At 53.1% G+C, this 17700-nt stretch overlaps 1 protein-coding gene across 1 annotated transcript; it reads right to left on the reverse strand.

Moving 5' to 3' along the window:
* Positions 1 to 9776: 9776 nt before the first annotated feature.
* On the reverse strand, positions 9777 to 16682 carry RPL3 (ribosomal protein L3). The gene is made up of 10 exons (XM_082280851.1): positions 16658 to 16682; positions 15490 to 15682; positions 14838 to 15006; positions 13825 to 13960; positions 12449 to 12635; positions 11904 to 12064; positions 11524 to 11625; positions 10966 to 11061; positions 10529 to 10648; positions 9777 to 9887 (listed from the first exon to the last, which is right to left on the reverse strand). Exons 1-10 carry the CDS (start codon positions 16658 to 16660, stop codon positions 9843 to 9845), a joined length of 1212 nt encoding a protein of 403 aa, XP_082136977.1. The 5' UTR covers positions 16661 to 16682; the 3' UTR covers positions 9777 to 9842.
* Positions 16683 to 17700: the final 1018 nt, after the last annotated feature.

Raw genomic sequence — 17700 nt, forward strand, 5'->3', positions numbered from 1 at the left:
CATGGTCCCCAGTGTCCCACAGCACCAGCCAGCCTCATGGCATCACTGACGGGGGAAGTCCTCCTCCCTGGCTCTGGAGCAGGCAGTGCACATGCCATGGGGATGGGATTATGGAAGGGAGGGGGGTCTACATCTGATGGGCTCTTACTCCTCAGCCACAGAAGGATCTGAGACATGAATGCTGCCCCTTGTAACAGAAAATGTGTCTTCATTACTTGCAGTTTTGGTACATGTCCTCTTCTTGGAATTAGGGATATGGGGGCTGGACAGGGGGAATTGCCTTGGCACAAGTGCATTGAGGTGAAGGCTATGTTCACTGTCATCACACTCCACTGCCACACTCAAGGCCAGGACTTAGAGAGCTCCCCAGCCCAGCCTGGCTGGGCATTTGCACCCCACAGGGCCAGCAGCTAGGAGACCCAAGGGCTTTGCTCCATTCTGGGAGAGTGGATTTCCTGCCCCAGAGCCACACGGAAGATCCCTTGGCACTTGGGATGCAATGCTCCTGAGCTGTGCCTTTGAGAGAGGAAGCACATGGGGGCTTCCTTAGGACCTGAAAGTTGCCATGGGTGGGGATGAGGACAGGGGCAGCTTGTGACTTTGCCAAGCAGGGGATTGCATGCTCCTCCTGACCTTGGGTCAGATGGATGCCAGGCCCTCTGACCTTTTTACTCAGACTTTCCTTTTGTGCCTGGGGGATAGAGGGCCTGTTGTGCGTGCAAGGCGCGGGGACAGCCCCCTGGCATTTGGGGGAGCTGGCGGGGAGAGCCTTGAGGCAGCAGCGAGGCTGGCGCCCACGCTGCCACCGCGTGCTGTGCTGTTCCCCTGGCCACTCTTGCTCCACCGCACCAGCCAAAGCTTCTGCAGCAGCTGGGGCTAGAGCAGAGGACATCCCCCCTCTCCAGGGCTTCTCCATGCCAAGAACAACTGGCAGCATTAGTTCACAGCTGTCTCCTCTCCTCACCTGGGGTCCCCCCGAGGCCTCTTTGCACCCCAGAACTCAGTGCAGGGGGTTGGGCTGGGGGAGATGGAGGTGCAGCGTGCTGGAAGGGCGTGAGGTGTGCCGTAAGCTGGGACTGAGGCTACTTGTCTGGGCTGTCTCCAGCACAAGCCCATGTGTAACTCCTTCTGAATCTCTTTGTTCCCCTCAGTGGCGTCAGCAGCTCTTCGCTCCCTCCAGGAGATGATTCTGCTTCCGTTGCTACCGTTTCCTGTGTTTCTCCCCCCTCACTCCCGTAGAGCCAGGCAACACCAGCACAAAAACAGGATTCGAGCGGCTGGAGAATTATCCTGATAACAATGACCAAGGAGACAGTCCTCTGGATGGGACCCTCCCTAGAGTCAGACCTCCAAACAGCTCACACCAACCTTTGGCACCCCCCTCATCCCTGCCCCTGGGGCTATTCGTGCACAGGGGGGATTTCAGGCAGGGGAGCAAGCAGCCAGAAAGGGGAACTACTCCATGCCAGCAGGTCCTTCCATCCCCACACCTTGGCCACGGTGGCCAGGCAAAGCAGTTCTGACACTCACTGTCCCCACTGTTCCCAGCTCCTGTCTCCATCAGCGGTCAGCAGAGCAACAAGGTACCATGCCGTGCTCTCCCTTGCCAACCCAGCTCCATTTCCCAGGGGACAGAGCATTTTTGGGGAGCAGGCAAGGGTAATTGCAATCTGTCCTCATCCATGAACAGAGCTGGAGGCAGCACCGAGGGAGCTAATGCCTGCAGACACCTGCTCCCATGCACCAGCAGTCCTGGACCAGTGCGTCCACCCCTCCACCCCAGGCATGCCCAAATGAGAGCTGGGATTGCTTAGCATCCCACATAGAGGTCTGAAATTCAGGGAACCCTCACCCATGGCCCAAAATGTTTGCCTGGATCTTCTGAAGGAGGTCCCATCCCCAGCTGCTGGCCACCGCTTCCTGCCGAGGAGCTGCTGCCCTCCCAGCAGAGCTGGCCGGCACAGCTGGGGCAAGGGAAGAAGGGGCTGGAGCGGGCCTGGCTGATGGTGCCTGGAGCGAGTGAGGAAGCACATGCAGAGACTGATCTGCTGGCAGGTCTGGAGGCAGCAACAAGCACTGGGAAGGAGCTGCAGAGCAGGAGTGCAGCTGGAGCCTTGAGAAGGTGCATCTGCAGCCACGCTCCAGCTTGTTGAACAAGCCGGGTCCGTGTCTGCGCCGCCCTCCCCCTCCCAGGTGCTGCGCTCGTCCCTGACCGAGTGCTCCCTTTGCCTCGCACGGCAGGGACCTGCAGACTGGGGGACAGCAAAAACCAGCTCTGGGTGTGCCCTAGTGACACTCCCCTGGCTCTATGGCCTGGAAACCTTTCCAGTGTGCCCCACTGTAACACGGCATCTGCTTCCCACTGTGGCTCTGGGTGGCTTGGAGGGGGTGCAACCCAAGAGAGGTCCTAGAGATTGAAGAAGTCCTGCCTGATGCAACATCCAGCAAACACCAGCCTTGCAGAGCTGCTGGAGGGAGCAAGGTACTGCCTCCAGCCTTGCTGATTCCTCCAGCCTTACTGAACCTTCCAGTCTCAGCCCTGATCTTGGCTGTTCCAAGGGGAGATCACCACTGCCCTACCCTGTAGATGCTCAGCAGATGTGCTAGGCCTTGGAGCAACTGGTGGGACCGAGGCCAACTGTAGACAGGAGTTTGTCCTGTCAGGGCCAGGGGGTTGTAATTCCCTCATTACCATCAGTGCTGCTGATCCATAAATTCCTGGCAAGGGAGGAAATCTGATTTTTGGCCAACACAGGAGGTCTCTGACCAACAGAGGCAGGAAATAGCTACGGCGAGCGAATAAATAAATGGTGCAACTGTAGCTCTGCCTTACATGGTCTTCATGGGGAGTTTTCCTTTGTTTTTCAGGTTGGCTATTTATACCGCAGAGTGTGAAAATGATGTCAGCAAAGGCTCTGCTCCTCTCCACAAAGAAAACCACCCCCAAGAATTTTTGCAGGGCTGAGAGACCTTCTAGAACAGAAAGGTTCAGAGGCTTTTCACAAGGCTGGTGGACTTGGCAGGAAACCCCAGCTGCCGTGCAGTTCCTGAGGAGTCCCCTCTACTTCCACACATCCAGCTTGGGGGGACAGCTGTCCCAAACCCATCTAGGATATGGCTCTGCCTTGTAAAAGTCCATCTTGCCTAAAATGTACTCACAACCCCTTCCCAGAACATCTCCAACCCCTACACAGCCTCCCTTTTCTCACTGTCTTTCTCTATTGCTCCCTTTTTTCCCCTATCCCATTCTCCATTGCAGGCTTTAAGGGGTTTGGCTCCTGCCTGCTCATCCTGGCAGCGTTGCTCCAAGTCTGCCCTCGGGGACAGGGGAAGAAGGAATCATGAGTTTTCCTTGTGGGACTTCACTGCTCCCCTGGGAAATCCCAGGAGATATTTTGGAGAGCCAAACTCCAAGCAGGGTCATCCCCATACTCACTGGAGTTGGGAAAGAACAGACTCAGCCCAAGAAGATCAAAGTCCACCAAGTTCAAGCTGAGCTTGTTCGGCTGTGGGTGGTGGGCAGCAGTGGCCATGCTTTGGGAAAGGAAAGGAGGAATAAAACTTTCCTTCCCACCGTGTCTGTCCCCTGCCATTAGGAGTGGCTACAACAAGCCCACACCAGTCGGAGTGGCTCAGTTGCCAGCAAAGCCTGGGTGCCCATGGGCAGGGGCGGCCGGCGGGGTGGGAAGGGAAAAGCCAACATGAGTTCAAGGATTGCCGGTGTACTTGAGACAAGAAAAACTCTTTCTGGTGACACATGCATCAGGTGTTTCCAGACGATAACAAAACCTGCCTGAGGTCATCAATATTTAATTAGCAATGAGCTCGGTTAAACATTATCCCGGGGGCAGGAGGGAGGGGAAAAGGTGCTGAATTGGAGAGAGATTTAACTCTTTGCAGAGGAAGAGAAGGAGCAGGGAAGGTTGCCTGCAAGGAGAAAGGGTCTCCATGGTTGGACCCCATCAGATTCTGACACTAGGCTGGACACAGGGGTGGAAAATCTTTGGGGTACTTGTGTCTCTTGGGTCTCCAGCGGAAAGAGGTGCTTTTTCCCATGGAAATGAAATGAGCTGAATTTGAAAGCTCAGTGGTCCTGCACCCCAGCAGCCCCAGGGCAGCCAAGCATGGCTGCTGGAGCAAAACGCCGGTGAGCAGTGAGGCCAGTGGTGTGTCTGGTTTCCCCGCCGGAGCCCTCCCGGCCCCGGCCGTGCCGACAGCTGGGGCACCGCGGCGCTTTCTCTCGGATGGCTGAGTCACAGCCCTGCTACCTGTGTGGGTTCACACCTGGGTCCCTGCCCCACCGCCGTCTCCGCTGTTTCCTCTGGCACGCATCCCACGCTCCGAACCGCAGAGACCCAGCTCAGCACCCTGGGGGCAAGGAGGAGGAGCAGGAAGGCATGGGGGGACAGTACCAAGGGTTTCCTTTTGGGATGAAGGCTTGGGTTGAAGAAGAAGGGATGCCAAAGGCTCGAAGTGGGGGGTGACGTGCATTTTAGCCCTCCAAGCACAGCCTGAAACCCAGGCATGCTCCACAAGGAGATGCTGTGAAGGTACCAAAATCCAGCTGTGAACCACCCTGCTCTGTCCTTCTCCAGCCACTCACACGTGCTGCTCCCTGTCACCTCCCCCTTCCAAAATCCCCTCTTGGCTGCCCCAAACCTGACACCCATAATTTACCCCTTGATCACAGGGACCTGTTGAAAGATTGAGCATGAGCTGTGCCGTGAGGGGGGACATGCAAAGCAGCTGTGTCTCCTGCCCACAGCCAGGCTCCCCTGCCACACCAGCAGCCCCTCAATACCGGGGACACCTGGGAAGACTCCTGCTTGGAGAGGGGAATGGAAACCTTCTTGGGAGATGGACAGGACAGCACAGCATGGCTTGGAGTATGGCCAGCCACAGCTTCAACCAACTGGCTGGTATCCCTGGGGCCTGCTCCTGCCTGGCAGGAAAACCTCTCTTGGAGAGGAGGCAGGGGAATCGGGGCTGGTATTTGCCAGTGGCTGGGTGCCAGGGGATGATTCCACTCTGCCTCAAGCAGAGCCTGGGAGACGGTCGGCCTTTGCCAGTGTTGTGTCACCTCCCCAGAGGTGCTGCACACCGTCCCTCCTGCATCTCTGGCAGCAGTGGTGGTGGTGGTCTCGCATTGCTCAGCCTCTGTGAGGGATCCCCAGAGCAAAATGGCCTTTGGTGGAAGGGTCTGATGAGATCCCCAATACGGCTGCATGGCTGAGGGCCTTGGGCTGGGATGAGGCCAGCAGCAGGAGGTTCCAACAGCAAGGATGTACATCCTGCCTCCACATCACCCGTGATGCAGACAACCTGCCCAGCACAGGTGTACTGCCTTCTTAGGACCTCACCCTCTCCTTATCCCTGCTTGGCACCAGGGCCAGCCACCGAAGAAGAGCATGGATGTGTGGGACAGATGTGTACTCCTGCCAGGCACCTTGCCCTTGCCATGGGCAAGCATACTCCTGCTTTCTTGCCTCAGGTGCAGTGATATCCATGGGCAAAGCCCACACGTGACCCATCAAACACAGCTGAGGTCCTTCAGAAGTGGGAGAGGGAATGAAGCTGAGGTGGGGAAGGTGCTACAGTCCTAGTCCTGTACCCCTTGCCCATAAGCTCTGAAAATGGAGGGGAGTGAGGCAGGAAAAATGAGCAAGTCCCCAGTTTTGGGGCAGAAGAAACAGCAGCAGCAGCCCTCCAGGTCTTCGAGCGAAGGAAGAGGCTACAGCCCCAGGCAGGGCGGAGCAGGTCGGCAGATGCAAGAATTTCATCTGCAAGGAGCAAGGAAATGTCCCAGAGCTGTTTGATCTTATTGTATGGAGGGAAGCGGGAGTGGGCGTCCAGCCTTGCTGGAACCAAACAAAGATTATAAATACCTCCATCATCAACAGCTCCTCGCCGACCCGGCCTCCCAGAGCCCCGGTTGCTGGCTGATTCCCAAGGGGAATAATAAGCTTTGGTTTCCATCCCCCTCGAATACAGCGGCAGATAGGAGGAGAGCACACAACAGACAGCTCCAGCCACAAAGCTGAGGGGGAATTATCCCTGTGGAATGATACATGTGGGGGTAGCTTCTCTCACTGACTGCCTGCATGGCTGTGCCCAGCGGGAATGGCCCTTCTTGGTTTAATTCAGTCTCTACTGCCACTGGTGTCAATAAAGAAGTTTAAAAATACATATTTTAAAAGCCTTGTGATGTGGCAGTTGGGTGTGAAGTGATACCTGAGCCCAGTGGACAGCCTCAGAGAGCTGTCCCTGTGTCCCTTAGGTCTCCAAGCCAGATCTGGGTGTACGTCTTTCCCTGATTCAGTCCTTGGGTTTGAATTTGATGCCACACATGCTACCGAGCGTGCTGCCTGACATCGGAGTGCTTTGGGGCTTGTGGGGAGCTGGGTGGCACCTGGGCATCCAGGGGACCCTGGCACAGGGGCTGTCCCTACCAGGAAGGGAGGACAGCCCCAGTGTGTTGGGGAAGTTGGGAGACTGTAGAAGATAAATTTAGTCTTCCCCAGTCTGCCCATTGGTCGCCACAGAAACACATGATTCTCCCGCACCATGCTGGGGGAAGGAACGAAAAGACTTCCCCAAACTCACGTGGGCTCCTGTAAGTCCCATGCCCAGCCAGGGAGCAGTGCTGCACCACATCTCCAAGGCAAGAAGGCCCTGGGAATGGGAGATCTTCAGCTTTGGCTTTGCCTTGGTACCAGGAGCTGCAGTCCTGGAGCAGGGCTGCCTGCCACCCCTTTGCCCCATGCTGGGAGTTCCTCTGTGGGGAACCACTCCCCATCACATCCATGCCCCCAGGTCCCACAGGCACTTCTAAGAGTTGGTGAGAAGCCAGCACGCTGTCAGGTACAAAAGAAGTCCTCAGGCTGGGGGGGCTGCAAATCAAACACACGCCGCCCTCGGAACAGCCCGGCGGAGCTGCTCTGGCAGAAAAGCTGCGGCAGTGCGTGAACCCGGCCACGGCTCCCCCGGGGCATCTTCGTCAGCCCTTCTCCCCCATCGAGCATACTTGAAGCTGCCTGCTTGTCACTGGGATCAAAGGCAGGGGCCGGGGTGGGAAGGCAGGGTGTCAGCTGGGCCACTTGTGAAGCTGACTGCGGGAGCCAAGACCTCCAACTTGAACTCAATTTTTTTCCCCCCCAGGCATCCTTACACACTTCTAAGGTCTCTGCTCCAGCATCACAGCTGCATCTCGTTTCATCTTCGGCAAGGAAAAGAGGCGGCAGCGCTGGGGCCAGATGCTCCTGGAAAAGTGGCCCCCACCCGGGAGCGCCGGGTCCCAGCCCCTGCACCGCCAGCAGCTGGGGAGCACCGGGTGCTGGGGGTGAAACCCAGTCCCGCTTCCCAGCCGCAGCCCTCCCACCACCAGCTGGGACAGGGCACATTCCCACGGCATCTGATGTTTTTTCAGCAGGGTCAGGGCTGTCCCTGTCCTCCTGTGGCTCTCGGGTTGGTCTGAGCATCACTGGAGTGTGGGATCTTTTCTGCCTGGACTGGGATGTTGTTGGACATTTTGGAGCAGAGAAGATGCACTCAAGCAGCACCACCACAGCATTCATGGAGCTGCAGGATATGAGATGACAGTGCCAAAAAGAAAAAGCTCAAAGTCATTTGAAAAAAAGCCTAAGTCACCCTTAAACATTTCTTGGCTCTCAGGAGCTGCTGGACCAATGTGTAACCTGCAACAATTGCTGCCTTTTGCACTGGGGATTGTCCCCAAAACAGAGGACACATACTTTGCAGGAGCAGGAAGGCTGGGAGATGAGGGTTGCAGGGTGGACCCAGGTTTCAGGAGCAGGAGGCATTGCCAAAGCCAGCTTGGTATCCCATGGCTCCACTCCCCACCCACATGGCTTGGCAGGGACCTCCCAAAACAGGTTCCCAGGAGCTCCCCAGCAAAGCAGCCGGGTGGTGCCGTGGGGCTCCCCAGGAAGCCCTCAGAGGGGTCGAGAGGATTCACACAGCCCGGATGTCCCGGCTAAGCAGGGCTTTTCTCCAGGCCAGTCCCACCAGCCAGCCCTCGGCGACAAGTGTCTACAGAGGAAGGAGCGCCATCTCCTGACATTGGATGTTCCCGGGATTCCAGGAAACTGCTTTTGTGGGTTTTTTTTCCCCCACCATCCGCTGTTTTATCAGTCAGCCACCATTGCTCCAAAAATAAACAAACCCAAGTCTGGCACTGGGTTCCAAGACAAAGTAACTCCTTCTGCCAGACACAGGCCGAGCATCTTCAACAATGATATTCCTTAACGACTGCTTCCATCTACTTAGGTGCCAATGTGACTAAAAATTCCCTCTGCTGCCAATGTCACTTCAAAATAAAATCAGCAGCATTCCAGAGCTCCCATAAGGGATGGTAAAATCAGGTGCTTTTAGAGATTTTCATCAAGGTAGTCCATAGTTTGTCATGGATGCTCACCCCCAACACATCCATTTATCCTGATAATCCCAAATCCCTTGGATGCGTCTTACTGGTGAGATGGAAGCAGCAGCAGGCAGGGCTGGCTCAGAGCCACACCCTTCCTAGCCAGCTTTAAAAAGTGAAAAGCCCACCCAAGGCTAACAGGTGGGGGAAAAAACCTCACTCCTCAGAGCTGCCCATAAACCTGCAGGCTCGGGACGGACGAAGGTTGGGAATTCCACTTTTCTGCATCAGAGGAATACTAATTTAAGGTTCTTCTCCACCTACCTGCCAATTTGAGACTTGTAAGGAAGGGGGGAAAAAAATTAGCAGGTGAGACCTCTCTTATTTCACTTGGCTGAAATCAGCCAGCAGGTTCCTGTGTTAAATGAAGCTGACAGGGAGCCAGGCAGCTCTTTCAGTCATCCAGTCTGGTTTCTAGGGAAACAAGGTAAATGTTTTTCCTCCTTCTTGCCACCTTTTAACTCTTAGAAGGCTCTCATGTACCACCACAAGAAAAAAATCTCTACATCCCACCTTTCCCCTCTTCGGGTAAGAGCAAATAGGGCCAGCCCAGGTCCATTTCAGGGCAGCGCTACACTTTGGTGTCAAAAGTCTGGAATTACTGCCTCAATCGCTGCCATGTCTCCAATTATGGTCAGTGAAGGACACACCAAGCCATCTCCCCTGGAGCCAGCAGGGTATTTTCAGTCAGGCAGTAACACAACACCAGCGGCACTCACAGCTCTCCCTCCTCCTCCGAGGGTGGGATGCAGATCGTCCTCCCCCCACCCAGGCAGGCTTGCTTCCTGTAGCCTTTCAGCAGGGAAACTATGTGCATTCAGGAATAGCCAGCTCTTGTGAGGCTGGGATTTTTCAGACTACCTGCTGCCTTCTGCTGCTCTCAGGGACAGCAACAAACTGCATTTACAAAGTGTGCAGGTTGTACAGCCCCTGCCACAGAGAAATTGGAAGGTTTCCATGGCAACAACCAGCATCTGCCAGCTACCGAAAATTTAGTGGTTTGAACTGTGTGGGTTATTTCTAAACCCATTTGACTCAAAGCTCTCTGTCCACCCAAGTGAGGATTGACATGTGGACTAATACCTCAGCAACTGCAAACACATTTAGGACTCCTGCTGATTTTCTATTTCACACAACCAGACAAGCCTTGCTCTGACCCACAATCTTTGCTCTCCAAAACCAGCAACAGCAGCTTCGTTCTCTTTAGAGGAACCCCACTATAAGGTGGATGCTCAATGAGCTAGAGCTTTACTTGCTTCTTTGGTTTGATGCACATGTAGAACCTGCAGTCAGAGTACCAGGCTTGACACAGTAATGTATATACCAAGAGGCAAAGTTAATTTCTTTAAAATATTTATTTTTTGGTCTGAGAGCACACAGGGCCACAGGACCATTCCACCCATTAGGCTGTCTCCTCTTTTGCAATGCGATCCTTCTTGAGTGGTCCCTGAAAAAAAACCACAAAAACCAAGCTAGGTAAACAGCAGTCTGCACAAAAGACATCACATCCCAATCACAAAAGCTGTAAAGAAATCAAGGCAAAAATAGCCCTCCATGTTGAAACCCATTGGAAACCCTATGCCCCATCCCCACAGCCAGAGGTTCTGGGGGAAGCCAAACCTGGTGCAGCCGCACTGGGCTGACCCGGTGACTCTGGATGTGCCTGAGCAGCAACGCTGGTGCCACCTGGTGGGGAAGCTCCTGCTTGGCCCCAAGCTCCTGCCAGGGCCTCACCCGCAGAGCTCCCGGCTGCTTTTTCCAGCAAGTGACGAGCTGGGAATGCCACCGTGAGGACCCTCCCCCTGAGCTGCTTTAAGGGGATATGGAGCAGTGCTTGTTCCACGTTTCATCATTGAACAACTTGTGCCCAAACATGGCAACCCTCCTCAGACAACAAGAGTTGCCACAGGGGAAGTGAGACCCCAGGCCCCCTGCAGTTATAACCAAGTTGGCAGGAGGCCTCTCGACTGAAGTTTCCGTTCCACAGAAACTTTGGCTATGTGACAGCCCAAAGGCCAAGCTATCAGCTGCCATGAGCTCAAAGACAACACGGTGGTACACAACAAAGGTACCAGGAAGTGCCCTTACCATGAAAGCCTTCTTCTCCTCAGCTGTCTGGAAGCGGCCATGACCAAATTTGGAGGTTGTGTCAATGAACTTCAAGTCAATCTTCTCCAGGGCCCGGCGCTTGGTCTGCACAAGCAGGGACTAAAAAGAGAGATGTCAGGTGAGTATACAGCAGCAGCACGGCCCTTTCAGCCTCCAGTACACTGGCTACTTCTTGTCACCTCCATGGCTAACGCCCCCTCAGTCACTCTGACCTCAGCTGCTACGATGTGCAAGGAACACTTGACAATAAGCCATCCACCCTGCATCTTTGGCCTCCAAGGCTGAAGACTGGTCAGCTCCCAGCAGCACGAGCCCCACTCTGCCAGTGTCCTTACAGTCACAAGAATTCTGCACCAGAGGCAGCACAGCTCCTTAAAACTGTTCCACCCCATGTGACAGCAGGCTGCACTACTCACCTTGCGCAGGGTTAGGACCCTCTTCTTGGTCCCCACAACACAGCCCTTCACCATGATGAAGTCATTGGTCACCTCACCGTAGTGGACAAAGCCTCCCTGAGCAAGGAGAGAACAGTCAGTGCTCTGTACCAAGCAGGACCAGTGATCACATCTGCCTACAGATCCACACCATTTCTGGGCATTGGCCATTGCCACATCCACTGAAATCCTGTTTCCAGTATTGCCTTTCACTGGTGAAGTTTCTTGATGCAGCAATTTACTTCTTGCTGTAAGGCTTTTATAAAGAACAGCAAAAGCTCTTCTTGCTAAATTATTCCTTGTAACTTTACAAGTACCATTCAAGGTTTGTAACATCTTTGTCCTATTGCCATGTAACAAATGCAATTTTCAAGTTACACAAGTCAATACTGAGACTGATTAAACACCACCACCTCCAATAGCAGCCGACTTATTTCAAGAGCTCTTCATTCAATCATTTTGTGACTTATACCAGACCCATTTGCCTCTTAGGATTGCAGCTCAGAAGCAGACTCTTCGCACAGAGCTGCAGCAACTCACCAGAGGGTTAATGCTCTTGTCAGACAAGTCATAATCTGTTGACGCATTGTTTTTGATCAGCTTTCCATCCTTGATTTGGTAACCTTGGCCAATCTTGTAAATCTAAAAATGTAAAGAAATTCTACTTAGTAAAAAGTAGGAGAAAGAGCCTGTCAAAATGCAAGGAATTCTACACAGGCTCAGAGGAAACAGCCTGTTGCACTTTGAAAACACATGGCCACACAAGAATTTTAGTTATTCAACATAACAGACCACAGCCATGATCCCCAAAACAACATTCTAACAGAGCAAAACACCCCAAGCAAAACTGCCCACTCTGCTGTCACAAAACAAGTGCCATCAGCCAGCTCTCGTTCCTCCCCAGCAGCTGAGACACCAACCTTCTTGTTGATCTCGGTGCGGTGGTGGTAGCCCTTCTGGCCCGCACGGGCCACGGAGAAGGCCACGCGGGCGGGGTGCCAGGCACCGATGCAGGCCACCTTGCGCAGGCCCCGGTGAGTTTTGCGCGGCAGCTTCTTGGTGTGCCAACGGCTAGTGACACCTGCAAGGGACCAAAGCAGCCATGACAAGTGTTGTCAAGCTGAGATGTCACCAAACTCTTCAACCACAGCTTAAGCCACCTTTCAAGCTGCAGTCCGCAGGCAGCAAAAGGCAAGCGCAGACCCAGCATCCCGGGAATCAACACTTCCCGGTGAAGCTCCCTCCCTGGTGTCCCTGGGCTGTGTTCTCAGAAGGAAGGCAGCATGGAATGACTCCTCACGGGTATCAGGCGCTGTGCCCAGCGCTCATTCCATGGTCTCATCATTGAACTGTGACAGCAATATGGATTTACCTCTTCAGCTCTTGGCACATGCACTTGTAAAAACTCAAGGCCAAGATTTCATTAAAAACTGTATCCTATCACAAAGGACTTCCATGTGTTTACCTTTATATCCCTTGCCCTTGGTGACTCCAATGACATCTATCATCTCATCCTGGCCAAACACGGTTGACACAGGCACCTGCTGTTCCAGCTTCTCCCGGGCCCAATCCACTTTCTCAGCAACAGTGCCTCCGTTCACCTGGATCTCCATCAGGTGAGACTTCTTCTGTCTCAGGGGAAGCAAACGCATCTGCAACACAGAGAGAATGACATTCAACTCCTGCTCTTCTGAAATGGACTCAGTATTAATTAATAAGCCCAGTATCCTAGCCCTGGCCTAATCATCTTTTCTAATATAATTTTCTAAGATCTGAAACTTAAAGAAAGCCCTACAATAAGGAGGCAGGTTGTACAGTGGCTTGCAAGTCTTTGCACCTGAAACTTATATGCCACCCACAGGAGCACAGAGTTCTCTAACCCCACAGCCATCAGCCAAATTCCACTGAGGAAGGACAAGAGACAAGGGGCAATAGCTTTCAACTGAAACAGGGTGGATTTATATCAGACTCAAGAAAGATTATTTTTATTATGAGGGTCGTGAGTCACTGGCATGGGTTGCCCAGAAAAGCTCTGGATGCCACACCCCCTACAACTGTTCAGTCAGGCTGCAAAGGGGCCTGAGCAACCTGGTCTAGTGGAAGATGTCCCTGCCCATAGCAGGGGGGTTGGAACTGGATGATCTCTAAGGTCCCTTCCAACCCAAACCATTCTGTTTGATAAAGCCTGCCACACTTAAGGCCACTTTGGGCTGGACTGCATTTGCAGTTACTTCTACTGTATTTAGTACAGAGGGAACTGGTGAGAGAATCAATAGAAGCTGCAACCCTACCTCTACTGTCCACTACAGGAGATTAATTCTAGCAAAATTAGCCATCTTACTGTACTTAAAAGCCAACTTAAAAGATTTAATTCATCTCCCAAGAAAGTCTGTCAGAGCACTGACAGCTGAGGAGACACCACCACATCACGCAGTGGAACACATCCTCCTGCTGAGGAGGACAAGCCACCAGAAGTCTGAGTGCAGAACGCAGCCTAAAATGATGCTGAGCACACAAACCCCTGAGTTCAGTGTTCAGCCTGGTTTTATTTGTAGCTGGAATTAAGAGTCCAGGTCGACATGGCATTAGCAAAGGACTGTGCCCAAAAAGTTCTTACTACAGCTCAGTCTCCTTTAGACACTCCTTCAAACGATTGCCAGTGGTTGCTAAGGCTCCTCAAACATCCTGTGAGCACAGCTCTGTAGAGAATTAATTTGTAATGTGCTGAATAGTCAGCATCGAGCTGTAGGGGAGGGCAGAAATCTCCCTACAGAGATGGATCAAGTTTCAAGCTTGCTGTCTCAGCTATTTCCAGCACACCTGAGTCCCACAGGCACTTACCTGAGTGTGAGCCATGACTCTAATAACCTGGCAGTACTTCTTCATGCTATTGAAATCTTTCTCCAACTGCTTTTTGCCCTCCTCATCTTGCCACTTCTTGCAGTACTTGGTGAAGGCCTTCTTCTTGGACTTGTGCCTTCAGGAGCAGAGCAGAGACAAGGTTTGGCTAAGCCCTTCATCAACCCCCAGAGAAGCGGGGATGAGCGGAAGGAGCTGCCACCTCAGTTGGCTTTGGCTCATTGCCAGCTTCTAATGACACTTTTCCACTGGCAAGCGGAGCCTGGAGCTCATCAGACAGTGGCAAAATTGCCAAAGCTGAGCGGAGCTGCCATGAATTCCAAAGCACATTAACATTCACACTACAGAAAACAAAAGACTGTAGAGAGATGTCAAACAATAAGAGAAAAAAAACAGATCTTTAAAGCAATTGTGAGATGACTGTGATCTGCTTCAAAACACTGTAATTTCCCCCCCTTGTGTGCCCAACAGCAAGGTCGTTACTGAAACACCCTTGAGATCTTTATTGCTCCACTCTGACGTCTTTTCAGCCTGCCAAGTTCATAAACAGGCTGGAAGCTCCAGACACGCTGGAGCCACACTCGGGCAAATGCACATTTTCAATCACAACAGCGGTGCCTGGAATGGCAATCAGAAGTGACACCTGTCTTCCCCTTTCCTGAGAAAACAGGGCTACAGTCAGGACTCGACACTCAACAACAAGCGCCAGAGGCGATTTCCTTATGTCCGCCCGTCGAAGTATCATCATGTGTAGCCTGTTGAGGAGCTCTCAGGCAAACCCAAAGCCACCACACCCACACCAAGAAGGGCACTACCTAATGTTATGCTGTCACCCTCATGGAGCTATTCCTACAGCCTATCCCACAATTAAGCCAGTCCATCAAAGCTAAACCCTAACTACTGAAAAGCCTCCTCAAAAAGGAGGATCACATGCAAGTCAGCAGTAAAAATATGAACCGTAGGGCGTGAGACCAGCCAAGGCCCTGCTCTCTCACCAGTTCTTGTAGAAGCGGCGCTTGCACTCATCGCTGATGTGCTCAGCAAAGATGGTCTTGAAGCTACGGAGACCACGAGGGGTCTGTACGTATCCCACGATGCCCACAATGACCATGGGAGGAGTCTCTATAATAGTGACTGCCTCCACCACCTCCTTCTTGTTCACCTCTGAAAGTAAACAGAAATACAGCACAATTAATTCCAGCAGCAACTCTCTAACACCACCTGCTTTTTCTCGCTCCCAAGTCCTTCACATGAAAGGTTAAATGACTCCAGTTCTTTTCACAGAGATGATACAGGGTAAAGTGACCAGCTTTAAAACCATAATTTAATGCCTTGCCAAACTTCGAGGCTGGCTTCGTAGAAAGGTCAGCAAAGCTGGACAGGCAAAATGGATGGCAGCTGGACAATCTCCAAGAAATCGCTGAAGGCAACTGACTAGTGTCCCCCCATCCAGAAGAGCCACCCCAAGGAGCTTGTTACCATGCAAAACCAAACTAGCAGCTACAGCAGAAATACACCACCTACTAAGGACTCGGAACAGGGTGAAGTCAAGCTAGGACCAAAATCCAGAGCTGCTACTGAACAGGCCACCTGTTACCATTCCTGACCAAACCCACCTCCCCTAGTGAGAGGAGCATGAATACATACTAGATCCAGGTCTGTCGACTTCCCGGACAATGTGGGTCATGCCAGCTTTGTACCCCAGGAAGGCGGTGAGATGCACAGGCTTGCTGGGGTCATCTTTGGGAAAGCTCTTGACCTTGCCCCTGTGCCTGCTGCTGCGCTTGCGGGGCAGGAAGCCCAGGGAGCCGTGCCTCGGGGCCGAGAACTTGCGGTGAGACTGCGGAGAGAAAACCAACACTTAGTGCTTGCTACAGAGACCTGCTTACACCCACTCGAGGGCCAAGGCCAACTCTCTCCTTGCCTTAAAACACGAGTATTACATATATCCAAAATATTTCACATTCTAGAAATTCCCAGTATCAGCTATGGGACTTCTGATTTCCACTATGTTACAGGAATGTAATCCCCACGCCCCAACTATGTGTGTCCAAGACTTCTTCAACGCCCCTTCCCTTCCAAGCTTACTTTAAGATGCCACTCTAGCTAGGGAGCCACAGAAGCTGCAATTTGGCCACACCGTGCCACCAGAATTTCAGTCCACCCCACAGCTTCACATCTTTCAGGGCATCAGTACCGAAAGAAGCATTACAGAAACAACTTCAGTTTGCAAAGCTGCAGTAACCCAGTATCTCAACATCCACCTTTGAGTCAGTCACTCTGGGTGGAAGCGCAGTATTTTTTCCAAAGGTTTTCTCCTCGAGTACCACCCCTGCAGCCTCCGACCCATGTTAAGACCGCGCTCCATCCGGAGACCTCTCAGCCCTAAGAAAGGTTTACCCGTCCAATCCCACATCCGAATTAAACAAAAATACCGTGTAGCTACAGACAAAACTAAAAATAAACATGGCTTTATTTAAAAAAAAAATCCTCGGCACGAGTCACCTTAAGTTTAAAGCCCCAAAAACCCAATAACCACGGGAGCTCTCCAGAGAAAAACCGCCCCCCTCCCTAGAAAAAGGGGCCCCCAATGCCCCCACAGCCGCCCGCGCCACCCACACCCTGCGCCCCGCCGGGCACCGCACAGGCCGGCCCGGCCGCCCCATGCAACGCCTCGCCCACGCCCCGAAATGAGCCCCGCACGGCATCCCGCACGGCATCCCGCAGGCGCCGGGGGCGGCGGGCGCGGGGCCGCGGCCGGGATGGCGGCGATGCCCGCGGGATGCGCGGCAGGGCCCGACGCCGCAGCACCCACCATCTTGTCCACGCGCCGGGCCGGAAGGGCCGCCAGCGCCGCGCGCAGCCTTTATAAGCGCCCCGCCCCCGGTCTCGCGAGAGGGCGGGCGGCGCGCGCGGCGCTACGGGCGGCGAGCGCGGCCGCAAAGGTGCGCGGGCAGCGATGCGCGGAAAAACAACAAGAACGTATGACAACCGCCCGGCGGGGCTTGTGGGGAACTTCGGTGCGCGCGGTCACCGGTCACAACGGATAATGTTCATTGCGTTTCACTCCATCCCATTTCATTCAACGGCATTTCATGAAACCGCAGAATTTCACTCAATTTCATGAAATTTTGAAACGTCATTGCGTGAATTTTCGTTTCATTTCCTTTCATGAAATGGAGTTCCAAAATTTCATTTCATGAAATTTCATCTGTGTTATTATAATGAACATGGGCCTTAATCCACCATTGCCTGTGGTATGGAAGGGGATGCAAACCCAAGGCAATCTTATCAGTGGGACACAGAGCTGGCTGATCTGGAGCCTCCTGCATGTGGGGCACCCAGAGTTTGCCCTCAGGATCTCCTGGGACTTACAGGACACAACACTGTGGGGAGATTCCTGCACCCAGAATGAACTGGAGAGCTAAGGATTCAGCTGTGCTGGCACTGCAGCTCATCTTCCTGAAACAGGGATGCTCCATCCCTAGAAAGATTCAAGGTCAGGTTAGACAGGACTCTGAGCAGGCTGATCTAGTTGAAGATGTCCCTGCTCATTGCAGGGGAATTTGGACTAAACCTTTAAGGTCGCTTCCAACCCAAACCATTCTAGAATTCTGTGGCTGGATGTGATGGAGGAATGCCCATCTTCTATCTCCAACCCACCCCTCAAAAGGAGCTCCACAAAAGGTGAGGGATGGCTGCTCACTTTTTGGGGTGCAATTCCCAATGGGTACCCATGGGTTGGTCTTTAAATGCCCTTCCATCTCCCCCATACATTCGCCTTTAGCTCTTATACATTTTAGGCTTCCACTGCTGAGCTCAGGGAACCATGTCACAACCCAAGGGCTTGTTTTCCAT

The sequence above is a fragment of the Coloeus monedula genome (genome assembly GCF_965178545.1).
Source record: "Coloeus monedula genome assembly, chromosome: 4".
In the NCBI taxonomy this organism is placed as follows: Eukaryota; Metazoa; Chordata; class Aves; order Passeriformes; family Corvidae; genus Coloeus; species Coloeus monedula.